Genomic DNA, 26,243 nt, shown 5'->3' on the forward strand with positions numbered 1-26,243 from the left:
TTGCTTGCATTGCGGGGTGGGAAGGGACAGACGGTTGCCAGCCTCCAGGCTGCAACCAACTGCCAATGGGCAGGCTGCTCTGCTTGGCTCTGGGGGCACGCCCTCCTCTAAATGCCCGTGTTGACTGCAGAGAACACCAAAGCAGGGCTTGTCCACCTCCCCCCCCCCATTTCTGCCTTGGGGAGTCCTTGATGTCACCCTGAAAAACAGCAGCAGCCAGGAGAGAGAGGCTTGGCGTTTTCTTTTACTCTCTCCTTCTCTGCAGCCTCCCCCCTCTCTGGCTGCCAGAAGTGGGCTCAAGTTGGCTGGCTTCTTTCTGGAGCATTAAACGTGTAGGGGAGAGAGAACGTGGCTGCGGAGGACTTTTTGTCATTTCGCCTATAGCTCCGAGAGGCTCCCTTTCCTCCCCCTCCTCTTCCTGGGTGGAAGAATCTGCTTTTTGCTGGGGCTTGGGAACTGACTTTAGAGTGTGGCATAGGAGCAGCCTTCTTGGGCACAGTTGATAGCGGGGTCACCTCAGGCATGGGGGTCCCTGATTGGCATGGGGACCGGTTGATCTGGCGCTGGGACTGGCGGCTGAGCTATCGGTTCAGCTAGCGGAACCAGGAGCGCGCTGGCTTGATAGATGTAAGGCGATGGGCATTCTTCCTCTCCTCCTCCAGGTCCAAAGATGTTTTCATCTTCGGGGGCTGGCAGAGAGTGACAGTGCGGATCTTGACCCTTAGGGGGTGTCACTAGATCGCATTTGATTGCCAGATGAGGTTTCCCTCTTCCTTCTCCCAAAAAGGGGGAATATATGCTTTTATGCTGCTTTTCTTTGCCTTCAACATAAAACGATTCCATGAGCTGTAAGAGCAGGCTGTCAATTGACCCCTGCAGAAGACATTTGGCACCTGTCTTAGCAATGCAGGACCATTCCTCTGATCCCTTTTAACCCCTTCCAGTTTTGCAGCACGCAGCCCATGGGGAGTGGGGAAAACAACCCAGTTCACCAGATTAGCCTCCACCACTCATGTGGAGGAGTGTCAGGAGGTCGGTCTGATCTCTGGCTTATTCTGGTTCTTGAGTCGGCCAAGGGACTTGGCGCCTGACCTTGCAGCTGGCTTGGGCTCTGACTCTCTCTGAGGGGGAGTTGGTGCCACGCCACGGCCTTGACTCTCATGCTTTTGCTCCTGTGTACAGCTTCACTCTACCGGTTGTTATGACTCCTTTCCCTCCCTTCTGTCTTGTGCTCTAAATAAAGTAGCATTGCTTAGGATGCCTGCCTGAGCGTGTTTGCTTATGGGATGCAGAGGATGGACTTCTGAGCCTGACAAGGAGTGGGGAATCAAACCCGCTCCACCGCTCCAAACTACCACTCTTAACCACTACACCATGCTGGCAGGAAGTTAGGAAGCCTTGGGTCCCAAATCAGAACCCCTGAAGGAAGGTCTCATCTCTCCACTAACAACTTTTGCAAAAAGTTTCATTAGCTAGTTTACTTTTCACTATGTCACATTGAGCACACTGCCTTAGGGAGCTGGTTGTGAAACCTAGCCATTATCTCAAATCAATGTGATTCATCTTGCTCTAAAGCCCTCTAGGATTTTCAGGAGCAAACACTATCCATCACCAATTCTGAAACATTATATAAGCTGTCATTAACATCATAAGCAAGCACAGGGTTTCCAGGCTGGACCCTACAATCACAGAATCAGAGAGTTCGAAGGGGCCATACAGGCCATCTAATCCAACCCCCTGCTTAATGCAGGATCAGCCTAGAGCATCGCTGACAAGTGTTGTCCAGTCTCTGCTTAGACTGCCAGTGAGGGGGAGCTCACCACCTCCCTAGGGAGCTGATTCCACTGTTGGAACAACTCTTAGCGTAAACATTTTTTTCCTAATATCCAGCCGGTACCTCTTCTGCCTGCAATTTAAACCCATTATTACGAGTCCTATCCTCTGCTGCCAACAAGTACAGCCCCCTAAGTGACAGACTTAGTGCTTCCTTGTTTTGTTGTTGTTGTTGTTGTTGTTGTTGTACTTATTTCCTTAGAGTTAACCAAGTATAAAACTGATTTATTTCAAAAGTCAGGGGATGTAGACAGCAAGGTTTTCTCCTGCAGGCCGTTGATAAGAATCAGTTAAAGGAAAGGGGAATTTTTAGTATGGAGAGAGAACCATTATTTATCCACAGGATGATTGTGGCATTTCTATTGTGCCTGCTGTTGCTGCTCCTTCACGCACATTGTAGTGCACACTCTATTATGTGCAGCTTGAATCGTCCCCTCAGCATGCCAGTCAAGCGTTATTATCAGAGAGGAGATCTTCTGATTGGTGAAATCGCATCCACTTACAACTCCAACCCTGACCCTGCCGACTTCATAAATCATCCCAGGACGTGGGAAGTTAACCAATACGGGTAATGCTATTTTCAACATTTCAAGCACTACACCTGGTTATAAGCTCTACAAACAGAAAATATAAGCAATGTCCTTTTAATAACATCTTTCACAATCTCCTGCTTGGTCACTTAGACGTGTGTGTGTGTTAAGTGTCATCAAGTCGCTTCAGACTCAAGGCGACTCTATGAATCAATGTCCTCCAAAGCATCCTATACTTAACAGCCTTGCTCAGGTCTTTCAAATTGAGGGCCATGGCTTCCTTTATAGAGTCCATCCATCTCTTGTTGGGTCTTCCTCTTTTCCTGCTGCCTTCAACATTTCCTGGCATGATTGTCTTTTCCAGTGACTCTTGTCTTCTCATAATGTGACCAAAGTACGACAGCCTCAGTTTAGTCATTTTAGCTTCTAGGGTCAGGCTTGATTTGATCTATAACCCACTGATTGGTTTTTTGTTCTGTTTTTTTGGGCAGTCCATGGTATTCATAACACTCTCCTCCAACACCACATTTCTTTTTTAAAAAATATATTTTTATTTTGTAAATTGAGGATACAGAAAAAAGAAAGGGAGGGAAAAGTAAAATGAAACATACTTTATCCTCCGAGCCTTAACAAAGTTTATGCTTAAAAGGAAAATAAAAGTATTAGTAGTAGTTCTGTCCTTAATCTTTGACCCTAGAATGTCTTAGAACTCTATCAAATGTCTAAACATAGTTACTCTTTATATATCACTACAAATTCTCTGCTAGATTCTAGTATTTTAGATTATGTATAAGGTTACCATTTCGACTCAAATTCTTCCATTGGTTACTTATTTGTTTTATAAGCTTTTAAATATATGGGGGTACAAAATAATAATAATAATAAAATTTAAAACAAATTAAAAAGGGAAATGGAAATCCACCCTACCCAACGATACTCCAAAAGGAAAAATAAATGTTATTACATTCTGTTTGCATTCTTAGCTTATACTAGTATATTTTTACTTTATGACTGTATACTTGTCCTCATTTTACAAATTAAATGCTTGACTTCCTAATAATTACCTTCAGTATAATTCTTCGTATTTTGATAATACTCAAAAGAAGAGGGATAAATAGACAAAACCGTGAAATCCAATTTGTTTTCCAATTTATGCTTATCTTATATCTTTTCCATTAAGTAATACTCATATTTAATATTATATTTGCTTTCCAATACACTCCGTCCTATTTTTCCCTCCTAATTCCATCTTTCTTAATGCTGATACAGCCATTAACACTTCTTTCCTTTTTGAAATTTTTCTCAGTAAACCCTACTGCTTAAATAATCCATAAAAGGTATGGTTAATCTGTTATTTATTCTGGGTCATAAACCTATAGTATGGTTCCCAACTGTTTTGGTGCTGTTCAGCTGTCTTATTATTAATATAATCTGTCAGTTTGGCCATTATCGTGGAATTCTTTGCTTATTGCTTTGGGCATCATATTTAGAAGAAAACGTTTCGGGTCAAATTCAAAGTGATTATTCAGGATTTTTTCGAGGGTTGTATTTTTTTCCAAAAATTTTGCACTTTTTTGAAGGTCCACCAACAATGGTAAAATGTACCTCTAACTTTATGACATTTCCACCACAAACCTGATGACTTTTTGTTTATATGCTGAATATCATTAAGGGTTATATACCACCAGAAGAACATTTTGTGCCAATTTTCTTTAATGCTTTGGCAGGCTGTGAATTTTAGTCCTTTCTGCCAAAGATGTTCCCAATCTTTCATAGTTATATTTTCTCCGAGATTTTGCATCCACTTAATTGCACAAATTTTAACTTGTTCCTCTTCTGTGTCATATTGAGGAGCAATTTATAAATTTTCCCTAAAAGATTATCGTTTGAGCCTTTTATCCTTTTTTCAAATTCTGTTTCTTCTCTCATTTTACCAGCAACCATACAATTGTTTTGAAGTCTGGAGACTAGTTGGTAGTGTGCAAACCAGCTGAATTTGGGATTTTCTTCTGCCATCTCTTGCCATGTTTTGATTTTTCCTTCCTTATTCAGTAAGTCACGGTATCTAATATGACCATTTTCTTTGTTTTCACTTTTACTTCCATATGCATTAAAAGGTGCCATCCATAATGAGGGATTAGGACAATCTCTGCTTGTTCTTTTGCCAACACCACATTTCAAAGGAATCTGCTTTCTTCCTTAAGTTATACTAAGTTCAACAGGATTTAATAAAAGTAAATGTGCATAGGCTTGCAATTTTAAAAAAATGTTACTCTAGAATGCATTCCTTGTTCCAAACAATAGTTGCCCTTCCTTCAGTATAATATTTTGAGTTCTTTCCCCTACATGTCTCTTCCATATTCAGCCAATTTTCTGTATCAGACCACACCTGAAATTTAGTATTCGTCCCTCTTTTTATCTTGTCTCATGAAACAGGCCAATGATAATAAAATGTGTGTGTATAATTTCTCATTTCAGAATTGTGCCAGCAGGAAATAAGGAAGTCCTAGCCTTAGCTTATGCTATAAATGAGATCAACAGCAACCCAAATATTTTACCAAATGTGACTCTGGGCTTCGACATCCAACATACCTACTATATTCAGAGAAGAAACTATCAGAACATCCTGAGAATTCTATCTGGCTCAGAAAGGAATGTCCCCAACTACCGCTGTGATGTCCAAAGGAAACCAGTAGCTTTCATTGGGGGACCAGACTCTGAAACGTCACTTTTGATGGCTGGCATCTTAACTACCTACAAGATTCCACAGGTACCATCTGGGCCAAATAGATTTTATGATTTTGACATGTCAGATAGCTCAAAGTTACAGAACTGCCTGAGTAGTAGAGGGAGAACTTCACTGATACTCTTTGCTGATAGTTATTGGCTGCCTTGTAGGATTTACTGAAAGAGGCAAATAAAGTCAATGGCTTGTTTCTCTGATTCTTCTCTCAGTGTTGATGCACATCTTTTTACAGCAATATCTAAAAATTACATGCATGGCCTATCTAGTCTGGGCGGGAGCTGCTGCCGCTCTATGCTCCTGTCCCCAGGCAAAGCAGAGGGAAAGCCAGTGAAGGGTGGGGGTGATGGGGCTGGTGAAGCTGCCACCTCCCACCTCCCCCCCCAACCAGAGAAGAGCAGAAGCCAGTGGATGGTGGAGGTGGTGGCGACTAGTGTAAGGAGCTGCCACCACTGCCATCCCCGTGGGTGGAGGCCCTCTGCCTCCTCCTCCCACAGGAGCGGCCTGTCTCTCTGCCCTCCACCTCCACCTCTTCCTTCCACAGCAAGGCTCTGAAGTCGGGAGTCAGGCTGCAAAGGGGGGGTGGGAGAGGAAAGGAGTGTCGGAAGGAAGGGGAGTCGAGTCAGGTGGCCACACACCACATAACCCACTGCCTTGATGCGGATTTTCGTTTATAATCGGGACAAGGCAAGGATTGTTAAACCTGGGAAAGTGAGGGGGTAGGTGGGTTGAGTGTGCACTTGGGAGGCAACCATGCATTTACAAAGCTGAGATTCACTATATTCTCAGGAGAAATGCAAGACAAACCAGCCATGCGTTAAAGGCCACCATTTAATATGAGCAGTGAATGTCAATGTAATCCACTTTGGAATCTCAGGTTTTCTATCTGGGGCTGAGGGCAAAGATCAAGTTAACTAGTTAAGTGTGTGTATAGGGGTGTTATGCAGGGAAAGTTAAGCAGGGTCAACCTTGGTTAGTATTTGGATGGGAGACCACCAAGGAATACCAGGAATACCAGTTATGCAGAGGAAGACCATGGCAAACCACCTTGCCTTGAAAAGGCTACAGGGTTGGCATAAGTTGGCTGTGACTTGATGGCACTTTACACACATACGTTCTGTCAAGTCACAGCTGACTTAAGTCAACCCAGTAGCCTTTTCAAGGAAAGTGAGAAGCAGAAGTGGTTTGCCATTGCCTTCCTCTCCGGAGCCTTCCTTGCAGGTCTCCCGGCCAAGTACCAACCCTGCTTAGCTTCCAAGATCTGATGAGCTTATCAGGTTGTGTGTGTAGATAATACATGTATGCATCTATAAAATTTACTTTTATTTGTACATTTGTACATTGTGTTTAAGATTGTTTTATAGTGTTCTGCTTTTAATTGTTAACCACCCTGATTGGCCAGGAAACTAGCGAGGTAGGATTTCCAGCCACAGAATTCTGATCCCAAACCATCAGAAAGACTAGAAACTATCAACATCGGTGTGCCTATAGGTCTTATTCAGAGTGCTGGCTTCCATAACTTCCCTTAGAAAGTTAGCAATGGCTCATGGGATATGAAACCTCTGGTGAAACATGTTCCCATGGAAAATGGCTTCTAAAAAAAAAGAAAAGAAAAGGCTTTACAAAACACAAATGCATATTAACAATTGTTCAAAACATGGCAAATGTTCATGCCAGACATCACACCAGCTACTTAGTATGTTGTATTGTTTAGAACAGACCTTAATGCAACAATAGAGAAAAGAATTATCTAACACCATCATTAACCACCTTAAAGTTAACTATTGACAACCATCTCTAAACATCTTTGAAATACCAAGTCAATCAACCTTTCAAACACTGGTATCTTTCAGACCCATGTATGGAACATGGGAGATAATAATATCAACCTACCTTAAAAGCTTGTAGTAAATATTACCAAGATAACATGTATGAGGGTCAGGCAAGAAAAAAGTGCTAACAAAGTACTATTATTAGTATGAAATATTCCACATGGGGCATTGCACACTACGGACACCAATACTATAAATAAACACATTTTCAAGTAAATGTTTCATATCTGCCCTATAGAGGAAAAATATGTATTTTGACTGTGATGAAATTTGAAATAGTCATATTTGTCATGTCTGTTAAATGAGATAGATAAATAGGAAAATCTAAAAAGAACCTTTCCCTTTCTGATAAAAATGGATTTATTTTTTCTTAGATCAGTTATTGTTTGTTTGCTATGAAGAAACGTGATAAAGCCAAGATCCCTTCCTTCTACCGCACAATCCCTAGTGAAGCAGATCAGTTCGATGGGATCACACAGTTACTCCTGCATTTTCAGTGGAAATGGGTTGGGATCTTGGCAGCAGATGATGATAAAGGAGAAGGTTTCATACAGGCCCTGCCTCCAGTACTTTCCGAGAAGGGCATCTGTACTGCTTTCGTGGAAAAAATGAAAAACATTTTTGTGGTGGACAACTTGTCAGATATAGAGTCAGACTACTTGAGAATGTCTTTCTTTCTAAACACAACACAAGCCAATGTATTTGTTACTTACTTTAACAGTCCAACTATGGGATCTGTGATGTATTTATTAGAAATGGCAAAAAAGTCAAAGATATCGCTAAGAAAGGTCTGGATCATGACAGCCCACTGGGATTTCCAAACAGAAAGATTCAAACTGGATTTTGAAAGAGAAACCTTGCACGGAGTATTGTCGTTTGCAATTCACTCCCAGAAGGTGCTGGGTTTCGAACTTTTTCTACACCTTCTAAGAACCTACTTTATAACACAAGATGGCCGATTCAGGATCTCTTGGAAGCAAGTATTTGTCTGTTTATCACAATATTTCAACGTTGGTCAGGAGAACAAGGGATTTTGTACTGGCAAGAAGAATCTTAAGAACCTTCCAGGACCTCTTTCTGATATGGGAATGACTGGCCAAAGTTACAGCGTCTACATTGCCATCTATGCCATCGCACATGCTTTACATGCCATGCACTCAGCAGAACGGAGACACAGAGCAATGGCAGAGAAAGGCAAGAAGCAATTCTCACAACCATGGGAGGTATTGTCTTAATTAGAGATGCTTTCAAATTCTACATTGCCACATGTTCAATGAGAACTCTACTGACAGCCGAGATTTGTGTTCAGTGAAATCGATGGCACATGCTTGAAAAATCTCTTTGTGAAAGATCCAGATAAGCATACGCTTATTCATAACCCAAATACCAATTTTATTTGTTTTTCCAATTTAGCTTCATTATTTCCTGAGGAGAGTCTTGTTTAACAGCACTACTGGGGACACCGTGTCTTTTGATGAATATGGTCAACTGACAGGTGGCTTTGAGATCAGAAACTGGGTTTATTTCCCTAACAAGTCGTTGTTAAATGTGAAAGTTGGAAGAGTGAGTCTCCGGGATTCAGGTGACAAAGAGTTAATCATTAACGAAGAGAGCATAGCATGGCAGAGCATCTTTACTGAGGTGCGTATCTGACCAGCGCACAAAGCTGGTTCCAGTTCTGATGCTGGACAATCTCTTCTACTATATGGGATAAATTCCCTACCCATTCATTAAATATTGGCATTGTAATTTAAATCTATTAATATGAATATTTCAGTGTAGTGATACTTCTAGTTTGGGTTCCCATTTTTTATATCTCTTATGCCTGTTCTGTTGGTTTGGGATTTCATGATAAAACTAATGATTAATCATTTCAGCATTAATTTATACTGGCCAATGAGATGAAAATTTTCCAAGCACCAATCCTACTTTTCTCTGTTTAGGTGCCTCCTTCTTCTCTATGCAATGAGAAATGCCACCCAGGTTACAGCAAGAAAAAGCAAGAGGGGAAGCTATTTTGCTGCTATGATTGTATTTCATGCCCTGACGGGCACATTTCAAACCAGACAGGTAGGAGATGTTAGCTATCCATGGCTACTAATCAAAATGGTGATTAGTCATGATGCATATCTATTATCTCCAGTATCAGAGCAGCATGCCTATTATATTAGATGCTGTGGAACACAGGCAAGACAATACTGCTGCAGTTGTTTTTCTTGTGAGCTTCCTAGAGGCAACTGGTTGGCCACTTTGTGAACAGACTGCTGGACTTGATGGGCCTTGGTCTGATCCAGCATGGCTTTTCTTATGTTTCTTATGTTCTTATGTGTTCTTATGCTATGAGCCTCCTCCCCCCTCCATGACCTCATATCTCTGGGCACCACATAATCCTCCACTGTTAATATGCTGGAGGCCTGGATAAATCATCCAGTCCGATGTTACAGCAGGGCACCCTGGCAGGAATCCACCTGGACATTCAGGACAATTTGCAGGACAATGAATTGAGTCCTTAGAGTCTCATTCACAATACAGCTTTCTGATGGTAGAAAGTGTCATCAGGTCACAGGTGAATTATGTCAACCCCATCTGGTTTTCAAGGCAAGAGACATTCAGAGGTAGTTTGCCATTACCTGCCTCTGAAGAACAACCCTGGACTTCATTGGTAGTTTCTCCTCCAAGGACTAACCAGGGCCAACCTTTCTTAGCTTCCAGTATCTGACAAGATCAGGCTGTCCTGGGCCATCCAGGTCAGCCCTCTACAGTGATGCAATTAAAAAAAACCTCGGGGGGGGCATCAAGCTGCAGGTCGGCCTTTGTTGAACTAGCCCTAGCTAGTTAATGCTCAAGTAATTCACTCCTCCCACCTAGATCATCCTGTCACTTCACCTGGGAAGCCCTTATTTGGATTTCAATTTTACCCTAGGTGCATATCTTCCTCTGTTTATCCAAATTATATATCCAGCAGGAAACAAGACCCTACATTTATGATTCAGTACCACCGCAGATCCTAACTTTGCATGGAATTTTCCCAATAAAAGGATTCCACTAGTCAAACCTAGGCAACTCCAAGAATCAAAAAAAGTCATCCTAAGGTCACATGTTTTGTAGCTGGTTTTTCTCCCGAATGTCTGCCATCACTGAAATCACAGTAACTGGTACCACCATTAGATCTCATCCACAACTGATACAGATGGAATTCCACACAGGTAGTGGGCTGAGCTGCTCCCCAAACAATTCTGTCCAGACCTAACCCCACCAAACCCTTCTCTGCTAAATTATTTTATTATTCTTGCCTCCATCTTCCATCCAAGCCAGCCTGGAGCCCTGTCACTTAATTACTGACCCCTAAGTTGTGTGACTCTTTATTACTATTGAGACCCCTGCCCTGAGAACCATAAATCTGAAAGCACTCCATCTAAACTGCTGGATAGGGGTACATGATATGGCAAGAATCTTGCTCAGCACTCCCTTCCAGCCCATTTGCTGGAAGACTCCCAAAAACAAAATAAAGTGCCTCTTATCTGAATTCTCCAGAGCTCTCCCACACCCTCAGCCAGTAATGGTTGACTCAGCTTGGCTAGATAATAACCTGAAAAGGGAGAGCCTCCCATACAATAGAGCTGGCTGGATTCAACCCATAATATTAGGTCTAGCTCTTTTCATATCACTGGATAAAAGTGATCTGTGAGAAAGGATGTTATACTTAAAAGAGTCTTAAATTGCTTCTGTTTTACTTTTCAGATATGGATGACTGTTTTGAATGCCCAGAAAATCATTATCCAAATAAAGACCAAGATCAATGCCTTCATAAGCGCTTAAACTTTCTTTCTTACCGTGAAATACTGGGCATCAGTTTGTGTCTTTTTGCCTGCTCTTTGGCTCTGATCACAGTTGTGATGCTTGGAATTTTCATGAAGCATCAACACACTCCCATTGTCAAAGCCAACAATAGTGGTCTCTCTTATGTTTTACTCATTTCTCTCTTCCTCTGTTTCCTCTCATCGCTATTATTCATTATCCAGCCTGGGACAATCATCTGCCCTCTTCGACAAGTGGCCTTTGACTTCATCTTCTCAGTGGCGGTCTCCTGTGTCTTGGCCAAAACCATGACTGTTGTTGTGGCTTTCATGGCCACTAAGCCCGGATCCGGCATGAGGAAATGGGTGGGGAAAAGGCTGGCCATCTCCATTGTTGTTTCAGGCTCCCTTGTTCAAGTAGTTCTTTGTACCATTTGGCTATGTACAGCTCCTCCATTCCCAAACATTGACATGCATTCTCTGGCTGAAGAAATTGTGGTTGAGTGTGGTAAAGGGTCCATTGTCATGTTTTATTGTGTTCTGGGGTTCTTGGGATTATTGGCTATGGTCAGCTTCACCGTAGCTTTCTTTGCTAGGCGCTTGCCTAGCACTTTTAATGAGGCCAAGTTGATCACTTTCAGCATGTTGGTCTTCTGTAGTGTTTGGATATCATTTGTTCCATCTTACCTGAGCACCAAGGGCAAATATATGGTAGCTGTGGAGATCTTCTCCATCTTGACTTCCAGTGCTGGGTTATTAGGCTGTATCTTTGCCCCTAAATGTTTTATAATTCTCTTGCGGCCTGAATTAAATAGCAAGGACCATATAATACCTGGGCATGGCCAGGAGAGGTAGATCAGGAGGCAAAGGTAAAAAAAAAAAAAAACAATTGAACAATTATCAATGCCCCCAATTATACCTGGAAAGCATCTCTCCGCATAGCACTCTACTTCTGCTCTTCTTCAATTTATTCACAATGAGTTGTGTGGCATTTCTTTTTGGAAGGAGCCAGATAGCTTACAAATGTGTTTTTTTAGATGATGTTTTAAACTTTCATGCAGGTAAAATGTCTTGATGCAAACTGTGACTTTCCCCTTGTCAGCCTAACTTTCCTCAGCTAGCCCATGTGCAACTGATGTCATAAAATGGTAAGGTGGGGGGTGTTGAGAAAGGAAAGTCAATTGTTGGCCAGTCAGATCAATACTCTAGTTTGCCAAGACCAATGAGCCAGACTGACCCAAATCACCTTTAAGGAATGAGGGTGTGTTTCCTAACTAGCTGTATCTTATATATTTGTGTGTAGAAGGTTTTCTACATTGGTTTGGATGGTCTCCCCGAAGTTCCTCCCTTTGGGCACAGTAGGTGGAAAGAAACACTCAGGAATGTACCATATGACCTCCATTAGTTTGAGACCATGTGAGAAACACAAGGCTTGAGGCTGTTCCTCGGAAACACTCCTTTCCTACTGTCATTGTTCTGGCTCCTCAGACTCCGTAACTCACCCTGTACATTGAAGTTGCAGTGAAGTAATTAATTACAAGCAATACAAGGTCATACTTGGAAATGAGCATTTTATTATTTTGAGTGCAGTAGAAACAGAAAAGACAAAGAAATTTAGGCCATTTGCTGGTTCCTCCGTATCACCCCATCTACTCTTGTCCCAAATAATCACATTGTTTCTCCTTAGAAAACTTCTGCAATCTTAACTATTTACAAACCAGCTTTTCCTCTTGTGAAAAAGAGAGGAGGAGGAAGAAGAAGAGTTGGTTTTTATATGCCAACTTACTCTACCACTTAAGGAAGAATCAAACTGGCTTACAATCACCTTCCCTTCCCCTCCCTACAACATACACCCTATGAGGTAGGTGGGGCTGAAAGAGCTATGACTGGCCCAAGGTCACCCAGCTGGCTTCATGTGGAGGAGTGGGGAAACCAACCCAGTTCACCAGATTAGCGTCCACCGCTCATGTGGAGGAGTGGGGGATCAAACCCGGTTCTCCAGATCAGACTCCACCACTCTAAACCACCGCTCTTAACCAACACGGAGTGTAGTTTCTTGCTTTTCAAAGATTGATTCAGGCTGCAGGCCTATAATAGAAAAGCTTAAGTTGGAAAATAACTGTGCTGTTGCTGAAACCTAGCAAGCTGTGACCTTTAGCAATCAAGATAAGAGAATCCAGGTGCTGCGAGTTAATGAGTCTCTAAGTATCTATCCTGACTCCCCTTCAATCTCCCAGGCAGTGGAACCACATTCCGTCCAATTAGCAAAGATGAGATCATGAGAGCCAAAACCTGTGAGAAGTGGGCTGGACGTAGCTGCAGTTAAGTTTAACCATACCATTTCATTTTTTTACCCCCTTAATCACATGACTTGTAACAGGGCTGTATATAGCTTTGCCAACCTCCAGGTACTAGCTGGAGATCTCCTGCTATTACAACTGATCTCCAGCCACCTTATCAATTTGATCGGTGGGTAGACATAACAAACAGGATCTTTTGAAAGACGCTACAACTACCAATCAGACACTACGACGCAGAAAGGGGAAAAAGGAGGAGATAACCCCCACTCCAGTGGTTGACGTCTTTCCGACTTAAGTAGGTCCTCCAGCCACGTTTTCCCTGGAAGCGACTTATCTTGGAGAACCGGAAGTCAGTAAGAAACTTGTTGCTCTCTAAGGCGTCTAATACCATTGCAGCATCATCGATTGTGGGACCGGAAGTGTGTCTCCCTTGTCCAACTGGCAAATATCTCCCAAGTTCCTGGATATCAAGAGGAGGTAATGGAAGGTCCACGATCCTGCAACTTCCTGTGTATATCCTGTTTCCTGCAGCATCTCCATGCTAGAGTGTCTTCAACTCGATGGTATTCTAATACTAAAGTACTACCCACAATACAAGAATCCTGCCAAACTATTTACAAACTTTCTTTTTTCAGTGTATCTGTCTGGACTTTACCAACTAAGCTTTAACAGAATTTTTAAAAGCAGCAACCATGGAACGTGCGATTAATCAGCTGGATCAACTACTTGCTATGATAAACTCTCAATATCAATCTATCAACCAAAAATTGGACATCATCTTAGACAAATTTAAAGATACAAATAACCAAGCTACTACGATGAAGCCAGATGTGGGAGCAGTGGCCTTTCTAACTGAGAAGATGGCTGAAGAACAGAAAAATCTATAAAGGAACTGGAAAGCCATGATAAACAACCAGAGGCTGCATACCTTCAAGAAGAAACTGCGATAGATCAGCTGGCTACAATGGATCTGAATGTGAGAGACTTTGATTTCTGTCTTTGCAATCCGCCTGAAGAACTCTTTAATGCTAGTTTGGAGGATTTGAAGGGTGGAAAGACTGGAGTTACTGGGATCTCTCTCTACGACTTTGGGATGGAAGAAATTACAATGCAGATTTACTATGAGAACCCTATGTCTGCAGAGGGATTTTTTTAAATAAAATTTTTATTATTTTCTCATTTTATACATCATTTCCCCATAAGACTTAACAATATAAGATTAAATCTGTAAAAATTTCTAATCTAAAAAATAACAAAGCATAAATGACTTCCCCTCACTCTCTCCTGTCCATAATTAAATTGTATATACTTTTGCTAACAGTTTAATCCCCCTACTCAATTGCTTTATAAATATTTTATATCTAAGTGATATGCCTGTAATCCTCTTTATATTTTCATATACCAAACAAATGTGAGGAATTAAATCAAAGAGTAACCTTTAGGTTAACCCATCAAGAAATATTTTTCTCAATAAATTATCCACACCTCCCACTCCCCCTTTAAACACCTATTTCAACAAATACAAATAAGCAGTAAAAATCAGTTTCCATTACTAGCTATCCCTTAATATGACAAATAAAAAAATAATAACACAAAAGAACAAAAAAGGGTTAGAAATTAATTCTATCTTATAATATTTCTCCCTTTCTCCCTAACACCAATTCAATGAAATATTACTGATAAATTTATTATCAAATACAATCCATATTCATAAGACCTGTCCTTTTAGCCCATTCCATTTGTTAATCTTCACCACATAAAACACTAAAGCCAATTAAACTAGTCCCTTTATCCAAGTTTTCCAACGTCTCCTTCTTTCCATCATTTTCATTAAGCAGCGAAGATGATCTTTAAAAGTTGTTAACAGGCTCTCTTCCAAAAATGAGTAGTCCTCAGAGCATATCTTAGCTGTAATGTTTTCTAAATCCAGTTCTAAGAGGGAATTTTACCAACAATCTCCAAGGATGCTCTTTGACATTTAGTGTTAAAGAGGAAAAGCGGAAGACTCTGGAAATTCTGGACAAAGGGACTGATTAAAAGATTTTAGATTTTCTGGAACAAAAAAGGAACTGGTTAAAAGGCTTAGCTTTGGTGAAAATGGAACCACCTACTGTACTAATATACTAGAAAGATAATTTGCAATTATGGGTGATTGGGAGACATGGAGGGTTTACCGAGAAATTGACTTTTAAAGGAGGTAATAAATGTTACCTATTGTTCTAATCTATTTGCTATTAATGAGATTTATTAATTTTTTTGTGTTCGTATCAATTAATTTTAATGAATATATTCAATGCTTTATCTTTAAAATTGCATGTGATTTAGATTAATGAATAAAATTAAAAATATTAGGATTTGAATTATCTATACTAAAGAGTACATAGGTTTATTGATGGACGAAGATGTAGGGGAAGTCTTTTTTCTTCTTTTTTCTTTTTCTTTTTATATTGGATATACTTTCAACAACAATATAACATCGTTTTTTATGATTGTTGGCAATTGTAGAAATATATATGTTTATTTGACTTAGAAAAACAATTTAAAAAAATTAAAAAAAAACTGATCTCCAGCCAATAGGGATCAGTTCACCTGGGGAAAATGGCCACTTTCACGATTGGATTCTATGGCATTAAAGTCCTTCCCCTCCCCAAACCCCTCCTCAGGCTCCACCCCCAAAAACTCCAGATATTTCCCCAACCAAAGGTGGCAACCCTAGTTGCATAGTTAATTGACATCATCACCGACGTACCTGATTGGTCAATTGAATGCAGGCCAACTCAGAATCTTGCCCATAAAGTTTAACAATTTCATTCTAGTTTTGTTCTTGGTGCCTTACTCATGTTTGCTTGATCTAACTTTGGACCTTTGATTTTGTTTCTGCCTTATGGGTCAGTCTAGCCATCTGCCCATGCTTGCTGTTATCCAAGAGTGGACCTTTGAAGGCTGAAGGACTTTAGCTGGAAAGAGTAACATCTGGTAAACTGAACCAATGTTATTACTATGTAGTCTGATATAGAATTCTTATTTTAATCCTCACTGTCCACTGTTACTTTTAGAAATATTCTTGCACAATTTTAATAAATTGCTTTAATTATAATCTTGTAGTGTTTTGTCTTCAAGATGCTTCAATCTAATTCTGGTACTTAGGCTATTGTGCAGGTCCATTGCAAGCATTCACGGGAAACTGAGTTTTCCCATGATTCTTTAGTGAGGGGAAGCGGCCATTACAGGCAATGCCATTGCCTTCCCCAGTCATCCACACTTTACCCCCAGCAAGCTGGGTACTCATTTTACCAACCTCGGAAGGATGGAAGGTATTCAACCTTGAGCCAGCTACCTGAAACCGACTTCCATTGGGATCGAACTCAGGTCTTGAGCAGAGCTTTTGACTGCAGTACTGCAGATTACCACTCTGCTCCAAGGGGCTCCTGATAATGTGTCTTAGTAAAGGATAACTTCAGCTAGATCAGGGACACAGAGTTTTAGGGTTGTTACTTTCTCCTTTTTTTCTCCTTAGTAACTGTTCTCTATTATTCAGCTCGGGCTTCAGTATCATGATGTATAATTTAGGGAGGAAAATGCAACCCAGTAATCCAGCACTGGAAGACAAGATGGAGAAGATCTCCACAGCCACCATGTGTTTTCCTCTTGTGCTCAGATAAGTTGGAACAAAGGAGAGCCAAACACTGCAAAAGACCAACATGCTGAAGGTGATGAATTTGGCTTCATTAAAACTGTCAGGTAATACCCTGGCTAGGAAAGCCACAGTGAAACTAGCAAGCGCCAGAAAGCCCAGAAAGCCCAGGACACAGTAAAACATAGCAACTGCCCCTTCGTTACATTGCAGTACAATTTCTCCAGTCACTGAGTGCATGTCAAAATCTGGAAATGGAGGAGAGGTCGCCAGCCATACAGAACAAACAGCGGCTTGAATAAGGCAGCAGGAAAGCACAATGCAGATCGACAGCCGTTTCCCCACCCAGTTCCTAAGACCTGATCCTGGTTTGGTGGCCATGAATGCTAGAACCACGGTGGTGCTTTTGGCCAACATACAAGACACAGCTAGAGAGAAGATGACGCCAAAAGCTGTTTGTCGAAGGAGGCACGTGAACTTCCCAGGTCGGCCAATGAATAGTAAAGCACAAAGGAAAGATAGCTTGAGGGAGATGAGAAGAACATAGGTGAGGTCCCGGTTGTTGGCTTTCACAATGGGAGTGTCCTGGAATTTAATGAAGATCCCAAGGACCAAAACAGTGATGAACGATAAAGAAAGGGCAGAAATGGCTAGACTGACTCCCAGTGTTTCTTCATAAGATAAGAAGCTTATAATTTTGGAAATGCATAAATCCTGATCATTGTTAGGATAATGATCTTCTGGACAGGGAAAACAGTCATCCATATCTGAAAAAATAATACAGTTTGGTTTATATATATGGCAACCCAAGGTAGAAAGGATTTCAGTAACCTGCCCTCAACGTTTAGCCCTAAAAGATGGTTTCTGTTTTCCAAGCTGGTAAAAAAGTACTCTTCCAGAGCAAATATACAAGCAACGAGCCATGCTCAGAGTACCTCCAGGAATAATAATAATTGTGTGCTGTTGAGTTGCAACTGACAAATTCCAATTCCGGGACCATGGAGTTTTCAAGGCAAGAGATGAGCAGAGGTGGTTTTCTATTGCCTTTCTTTACATAGCAACCCCTGTCTTACTTGGTGGTATCCCATCCAAGCACTGGACCAAGGCTGACCCTGCTTAACTTCCACCATGGGCATCTCAGGGTCTGAGAGGGACCCTTTGTCATCTATATCTGGGGGGGAGTCATGGCACTTTCATAGAATCCAAGTTGGGTTTCCATTCTGAGGCTGGGATATTTCTGGAGGCTTGGGGGTGGGGCCTGGGGAAGGCAAGAATTGAGGAGGGGACAGGACCTCAGTATGCTATAACACCACAGAGTTTATCCTCTAAAGCAGCCATTTTCTCCAGAGGAACTGACCTCTGTAGCCTTTAGATCAGTTGAAATTCCTTGAGATCTCCAGATCCCACCTGGAGGATAGAAACCCTAGATCCAAGTAAAAGTATCCATTTATTCAAAAACATCATCAACACTTTGTGAAGAGCTTTTGGGAAATTTAGGATAATTAGAATCTGTGAAGTCTGGTGTGCGCATGCTTCATCACAGTCAGTATAGCCAGGAAACTCTGCACAGGTCATTCGTACCTTCATGGGTAGAAATCTTCCCTTCTGGACATGGAAAGCAATCATAGCAGCAAAATGGCTCCCCTTCCTTCTTCATCTTACTATAACCTGGATGGCAAATGCCATTACACATAGAAAGGGGGTGCACCTGTTCATAAGAGAAAGAGGAGAATGTTGTAATATGCAGATAGTACATCTTGTCAGCTTGTATCTCAGTGATCAACCTATTTTGGGGTCACTGCTAGAATGGCATACTGGCATGATCACCAGAGGTGACTTATGACACCCTTCCTGGAGCCTTTTCCTCACAGCATATAGGTTTGACCACTATATTAAGCTTAGTGCCCTGTCTTCCTGAGATGTTATTTTTCATAGTTTTCTGCCGGTTGATACCATTTCTTGTTTTTCATCACTTTGCATGTTGTACATTTTATTTATTTTTGCCTTTGTCCTTTGGATTGGGTGGTAGTTAAATGTTTGCAACCAGTGCAGAATCAGGAACCAAAATCCTCTTCAGGGTCATCTTCTCTCACAGTAATCTGCCAGTAGTTAAAATCTTCTTCAGATGCCTTCATCTGGGTACTCCCATTGTCAGATGCAAAGGGGGTAAGCAGCAGAGACAGGGCCTGACTCCAGATCGGCAATCTTCCCTGGATCTTTGTATAACCCAATTTGTAATTATCCAGCTGTCCTCAACCAGGACCAAAGCTTTTTTGCCTTTGTCCATCCTACAGGAGCTCTCTGTCTAACAAGACTCGGGCCCTGTGGGATTTAGTTCAATTACACAGTCTGCACGATTAAGGTTGATCTTTGTCACCAGCAGGAGGTTTTTGGGGCCTGAGGGCGAGGCTTGGGGAGGGGAGGGATCTCAATGCCATAGAGTCCAATTGCAGAAGCAGCCATTTTCTCCAGGTGAACTGATCTCTATCGGCTGTGTAATAGCAGGAGATCTCCAGCTGGTACATGGAGGTCGGCAACCTTATGCAAAATGGAGATATTCCTCCAGGCTTACGGTTGAGGGCAGCGATGGTTCCATCAAAGCTGACCCCTGTTCCAACTTGTCCTACCTCTAAAGCTGCCAGCCTCCAGGTGATGGCTGGAGATCTCCTGCTATTACAACTGCTCTCCAGGCGACAGAGATCAGTTCCCCTGAAGAAAATGGTTGCTTTGGCAATTGGACTCTATGGCATTGAAGTCCCTCCCCTCTCCAAACCCCGTCTTCCTCAGGCTCCACCCCAAAATCTCCAGATATTTCCCAACCCAGAGCTGACAACCCTACCTACCTCGTTTAGGGTTGCCAACCTCCAAAGCTAGAGCTACTTTTTAAATCTCAGGGAAACAACTGGAGATGTCTTAAAATAGGTATGGCCCTTACCTGATTAAACCTGCTTGGCCACAGAATGGCATCTTCACAAATGGTGAATACATTATCAGGAGGAGACTTGGGGTCTATCCTTCCAACTTTGACTCTCAGAAAGGACTGGTTTGGGAAGGTGACCCAGTTGATAATATCAAATCCAGCTACCAGTTCCCCATTTTGGTCAAAGGAAACCTCTTCCCCAGCACTGTTGTTAAATGAGATGCTTCTCAGGAAATGGTGGAGCTAAAGAGAAAGAAGAAATGACCCAAATAGTCTGGAGTCTCCCCCTGGCGATTTGACCTCATTAGGACTTCCTATGTGGGCCCCGGTCGAAATTGATGCAATTAGATTCCTGATAGCCAAGCTAAAACCCAGGAAGGCTCCGGGCTCCGACGGCCTCCCAGGCGAAATATTCTCTGTATTCCCAGAGACATGGGCCCCAGTTTTGGCCGCTCTTTTTACTAAAATCAACAAATGCGGCCAAATAAATGCGGCATGGACCGTGGCCATTGTGACCCCAATTTTTAAAAAAGGGGATCCAATGAATCCTTCAAACGTCCGCCCTATCGGTTTGCTCTCAGTGGCTGGCAAGTTATATGCCAGCCATTTATTGTCTAAGTTGCTTCCCTGGTCTCCTTCCCAAATAGGCCGGGAACAAATAGGATTCTCCAAGGGAAAATCCACGCTTGACCACTGTGCTGTTCTCTCTCACTTGGCTAATAAGTACAGCCGCCGCAAAGGGGGGGGGGTATTGTATGTGGCCTTTTTAGACCTAAGAAGCGCGTTTGACTCAGTCCCCAGAAAGCCCCTCTGGCGCAAGTCGGCTGGTATGGGAATTGATCCTTGCCTACTCATTCTGATTTGAAACCTGTACTTCTCTAACAGCTGCCAAATTCGGTACAATAGATCCGGCCAACTTACTCCCTATATAAACTCTAATAAGGGAGTCAAGCAGGGCTGCGTTTTGTCTTCCCACCTTTTTAATTTATATGTAGCCGACCTTGTCTCTTATCTGGAGAAAGTTGATGGTCACCCCCTATTTTAAATGCCCAGGCTATCCCCATGCTTCTCTACACAGACGATGCAGTACTTTCATCCCGCACTAGAGTAGGCCTGAATCGCCTTTTGCAGGCGTTTGCAGATTTCTTAAAAGAAAACTCCTTAATTATTAATTTTGATAAATCAAAAATTTTGGTGTTCTCTAAGTCCAGTAAGACGTGGACCTGGGCGCTGAAAGGAAATAGTATTGAGCAGGTTAAAGTGTTCAAGTACCTAGGTGTCAACTTCCAGAGCAATTAAAAATGGAACAGCCAGTCCAGCCAGGCTATTCATGCCATGAGACTTCGATCTGGTGCTGTCGCGACATTTTTTTATTCCAGGGGTGGTCAATACGTGCCAGCCGCTCTTAGGATCTATAAAGCGAAGCTGCTCCCCTTGCTACGCTACGGAATCCCTATTTGGGGGCAATCCGCAACCAGAAGCTAGAGTCAGCCCAGTCTTCTTTCCTGCGACGACTACTGGGAATTCCCAACTGTGTCTCGTACCCCACTCTTTGTTTAGAGACAGGGCTAGATCTTTTAGAAACCAGGGCCTGGCTGCTTATTTTTAAGTTCTGGTTGAGGCTCCACTATAGAGCCACCCCATCGAGTTTGACGTGGCATTTGCTATCAGACCATTTTATCTCACCCTGGAGCAAGACCATCAGTGATAAAATTAAATCCATAGGGGTGTCCTTTGAGGTGCTACTCCCCTTAAATGAGGCACAAGCCTTCAGAATTTTAGAACTAAGGATCACCGACATTGGGAAACAAATGCTCCTTGCTAGAGCTACAAGCTCTTGCTCAACTTTAACCTATGGTATCTATATGACCCCGAGCTCTTTACCTGGCTACTTTTACACTCTGACCTCCCCTTTCTTGAGACGCCTTTTTATGCAAGCTCGCCTAAATTTCCTCCCCACGGCCTGGACCACGGGCAGAAATGCCAAGGTCCACTACGAGAAAAGGCTATGTTCCTGTGCCGCTGGACAAGTCGAAACAGTGGCCCATGTATTGCTACACTATGAGGATGGCTCACCCTTACAGGAACAGATCATCGAGCCCCTCTTGAAAGATTGCCCTGGTGGCACCGATAAGGAGCTAGTCAGATTTCCTTTAATTGACAGCTATGCTCAGGTTACTGCAGGGGTTGCTAGCTTCTTGGGACTTATTTTTAAAAAAAATTTAAACCTTGTATATGATCTAAGGAAGAGACTTGTTCAAATTTTAAAACCTCCTTTTAACCTCAATATGTATTTACTGATTTATTTTTATGCCAATAAAGGTCTGATTTGATTTGATCTGAGAAAGAAGAAAACATATTCATAAGAATCTAAATATCACAATGCACGTATTGACAATATATTGACCAGCATCTTTTATATTTAAGGATTACGGCTAATATGCTGTTAATGGCTGTTGACAACAGGTGTTTTCATTCTCTTAGCTGCGTTCATACCACTGTTAGGTGCCTTGTCTCTTTTGTGGTGTGACCCCATCCAAGTCAGGAATTCTGCAGTGTTGTCACTAAGGGAAAATGAACCCAGTTGGCATCTAACATAAATCAGTGATTCCCGTATCACACTGCTCTCACTTTGACTTGGTCAACTTTCTCTTTTTTATCCCTTCCAAAAGTAGCTCAAAGGGAGAATATTATTTACCATTGCTCAAAGTGTTCATGAGAACACTGAGGGTGATTTTTATCCAGCCCTGCATTTTAAAGAAGGACCTCTGGTGCTGAGCTGAAAGTGATTGGGGATGGTCTGTCCTTTGATTTTAATGTTCTATTTTCTCCCCTAGAGGTTTGCCTCATTCCTTGACTCACATGAACACATGAAGCTGCCTTCTACTGAATCAGACCCTCGGTCTAACAATGTCAGTATTGTCTACTCAGACAGCTGCTCTCCAGGGTCTCAGGTCTTTTGCATCACCTACTTGCCTAGTCCCTTTAGCTGGAGATGCTGGGGATTGAACCTGGGACCTTCTGTATGCCAAGCAGATGCTCTACCACTGAGCCACTATTCTCTTCAATTTCTTGCAGGCATTTCCCCAAGATAATGAATCTCTGATCTATAACATTTGGGCTTGGCCTGTTGGAAAGGCGTGCGTGTTTCACAGAGATCTGTTGTGATTTCCAAGCTCTGCTGCTAAACACTTGAGCTAAAAGCAGTGTAATTAGTTTTTAATTACACTGCAATGGCCTCAGTGAATAAGACTTCTTACCAATGGAGTACACCAAAAGCTTCCTTCCTAAACACTTGCTGTAGCCATCTTCACAACTCTCAAACCCTAATTGGTGTTCTGGATATGCAGGAGGAAGGTAAAATGCATAGCAGTAGAAAGAGCTGTAAAGGAATCCCTTCTATTCTTCAGGATCCACCTTCCCACTCCATCCATCCTTTCTACATGGCCAATGCATAGGAACATATGAACACATGAAGCTGCCTTAAACTGAATCAGACCATCAAAGTCAATATTGTCTACTCAGACTGGTAGAGCCTCTCCAGGGTCTCAGGCAGAGGTCTTCCACATCACCTACTTGCCTAGTTCCAAAATTAACTGATGCTGTGGATTGAACCTGGGACCTTTTGCATGCCAAGCAGATGCTCTACCACTGAGCAACGGCCCTTCTCCAGTCAGCTTTATTGGGGCTTGGAAATTCCTGAGCCAATTGATCACTCAGGACTAGAGACAAGGAACTATGCAATCAATTATATCCCCATTTTTAAAAAAGTTCTCCTTAATGAGTTTCATTGAAGAAAGGGGGTTGATCATCTGCCAACAATGATAGACAACTGGATTTGAGCACTTACTAATTTGAAAGCAGACCCCATAGATGCAAAGTGGACATGTGAACTCACAACATTCTTGATTCAAATTCCAAGCATAGTGTGGCGCTCTGACACGGCACCCCTTATCGTTGGCGGGTCCACCTTGGCCCTTGGCCCCGGCAGGCATTGGCTTCACAGGCTTTGAACCCTTGTCTCTGCTTTCTCTCCTGGCATAAGGTGTTACAGCAACTGCTTAGCACACCTTAGCCTCCTTCCTCTCGTCAGGCCAGGACACGCCTCTGCATCCTCCTGGCCCCGCCTGCAGTCGCCGGCCCAGGAGGGTGGGCGGAGTCCTGAGTCCCAACCTCAGGTCTCTGACTCGGGACACATAGGAAGAACATCAAGGCAATGATGTTCTCAGATCAGACTATCTAGGACACACAGGTGAGTGTTTTCCCCACAGATAGGCTGAGCGATCCTGCATTACCTGCCATGGTGCTTGATTCAGCTTCCAGGTCCCTCCATCCATCATGCTTTTTTGTCTGAATTTGGATGACTGCATGGCATGCACAGCATGTGCCACAGCATAGATACCGTTGTAAACATTGTAGCTATGGCTAGTCATGCTCCTTTCAAAAACAGACCCAGGAAGACTCTCCAGTGTCTCCTTCCCAGTGCAGATTTTCTTAGTCTTCATATCTGACTCAGAGTCACAGAAACAGCACTTAAATGCATCTTTCCAGAAGTCTTTGATAAAGCCATCTTCTTTGTCCAGTTGAGGGTTTCTCCTCTGAAGAAATTCCTGGAATCCCGGCATCTCCTCTGAGTGAATGGCAAAGGATATAGCACCATGGATGAAGTCTAAGTCCCAATCTCTTTGAAAGGCAAGTGATGTGAATTCCATCTGGGCTGTCATAATCCAGATCTTTTCCTTCACTGGTCTGTTCTCAAAATTTGAGAAATACAGCAACATTCTCAAAATCATCATGCTCTGAATTTCACCGTGGACCACCACCACGTTGGCAGTGCTTGTCATGGCAGTATTGTATAAATGCATCCCCTTGTCCATCCGTTCAACAACACTATTGGAAGCTGCTATTTTGGGAAATCTTTCTATGAAGGCAAAGCAGATACCTTTCTGGGAAAAGATGGGAAGCACGCTATGCACAAACACTTCTGCACTCTGGACATGCAGATAAATCACCCCAATCCATGTCCACCTGAAATGAAGAAGTAACTGGAGAATCCCCATATAATGATGGTTCCTATTTGGGAACATCCATTGGGAGAAAACAGATTGGATTGTGTCATTCATCACTGAAGGAGAACCGTATGTGAACTTTAAGGAAGTGAAGAAGGGTGAGAAGATCCAGTTCCAAAATTTAAAAAAAAAAGTGAATGAATATGCACACAGAAATCTTTAACTCGGCCTGAGAGAACACAGAGGGCGAAAATGCATGGGAGGTTTCGCCTTGGACTGGCCACTCTCTAAATGCACATTTTCCCCAGCCAAATTCTCAAACTCAACAATAAGCCCCCATGCAGAGTTTTGAGAATTCAGATGGTGAAAATGTGCATCTAGAGAGTAGCAAATCCAAGGCAAAACCTCCCATGCATTTTCGCCCAGAGATTCTCTATAGTCTCATAGCAGGTGGCACATACATTAATAACATAATACCAAGTAATCATTTCTGGTTTTGGTGGGAGCTGTAACTCAGAGGCAGGGCATGTGCTTTGCATGCAGGTTCTTGGAGCCATGGCTCAGTGGTAGAGCATCTGCCTGGCATGCAGACGGTCCCAGGTTCAATCCCCGGCATCTCCAGTTAAAGGGACTAGGCAAGTAGGTGAAGTGAAAGACCCTGAAACTCTAGAGAGCCGCTACCGGTCTGAGGAGACAATACTGACTTCGATGGACCGAGGGTCTGATTCAGTATAAGGTTCATGTGTGTGTTCATAACTGGCATCTCCAATGAAAGGATCTGAGAGGTTCAGGAAGACCCTTTTCTGCCTGAGATCCTGGAGACGTACTGCTAGTCAAAGTAGATAATCTTAAACTTGATAGAAGAGTGGTGTGACATAAGATACAGTAGTTACATGGCTTTGAGGTTGACCAAGTCAAGGAGTTTGTTTACCTTGGCATTCTTTTTTCCCGTAACCTAAATTGGAATGCCCATCAAAAAGCAGTGTCCAACAAAATTAAACCTGGGGTTGGTGCTATTGTCAATTTTTTTCACACCAAAGGTGGCAAATATATTCCAGGGGCTATTCAGGTTTTTAACCTGAAAATTACCCCAATTATCCTCTTTGGTGTTGCCATCTGGATTACAGTCATCAATTAATCTATAGATCGTCCACTGCTTCAGTTCTTACGAAAACTTCTAAATGCCCTCGATGTGTTGCTGGCGTTACTCTTCGTTCCGAGTTTGGCCAAATGTCACTTGAAGCTAGGGCGTGGTTGGCCGCCTTTAAACTACACCTTAAACTGTGCTTTAGCACTGAGGGGTTCCTAGCTTCTCTGAAGCATGACCCTTTTAAATCCTCATGGCAAAAAATCTTAGATGAGAAACTGGCATTGTTGGGCTTCTCGCAGGATATGTTATCAGATCTTGGGAAAACTGAAGCTTTTGCCAAAATTAAAAAGCGCATTAAAGAGCTCGATTATAACAGCACTACTTTTCGTGCTCGTCGCGTCTGTTCATCCCAGTTCTTCGGAATACCCCCCCCCCACATGGTCTGCCTGCCTATACATATTATCTAACAACTCCTCGTCTCTGTAGAGCTTTTTGCTTGACTAGATTGAATGCTAACCCTTCTATGGTAATGCAGGGCAGAATTCTGAATATACC

At 42.5% G+C, this 26,243-nt stretch overlaps 1 protein-coding gene across 1 annotated transcript; it reads right to left on the reverse strand.

Annotated features, from left to right (window-relative positions):
- Positions 1-516: 516 nt before the first annotated feature.
- On the reverse strand, positions 517-24,676 carry LOC130490893 (vomeronasal type-2 receptor 26-like). Its single transcript, XM_056864696.1, has 5 exons — positions 23,885-24,676; positions 19,605-19,832; positions 18,251-18,377; positions 16,531-17,436; positions 517-689 (listed from the first exon to the last, which is right to left on the reverse strand). Exons 1-5 carry the CDS (start codon positions 24,674-24,676, stop codon positions 517-519), a joined length of 2,226 nt encoding a protein of 741 aa, XP_056720674.1.
- Positions 24,677-26,243: the final 1,567 nt, after the last annotated feature.

Source organism: Euleptes europaea, chromosome 18 (genome assembly GCF_029931775.1).
Source record: "Euleptes europaea isolate rEulEur1 chromosome 18, rEulEur1.hap1, whole genome shotgun sequence".
NCBI classification, from domain to species: domain Eukaryota; kingdom Metazoa; phylum Chordata; class Lepidosauria; order Squamata; family Sphaerodactylidae; genus Euleptes; species Euleptes europaea.

What these genes read in the sequence shown, in the direction of transcription:
- LOC130490893 (XM_056864696.1), bottom strand. Translation starts at nt 24,676, where the DNA reads ATGTTCCCAAATAGGAACCATCATTATATGGGGATTCTCCAGTTACTT. An exon ending in TGAATCAAGCACCATGGCAG is followed by an intron (nt 19,833 to 23,884) that starts GTAATGCAGGAT and finishes CTTTCTCTTTAG; the next exon opens with CTCCACCATTTCCTGAGAAG. An exon ending in GGCCAAGCAGGTTTAATCAG is followed by an intron (nt 18,378 to 19,604) that starts GTAAGGGCCATA and finishes TCTTATGAACAG; the next exon opens with GTGCACCCCCTTTCTATGTG.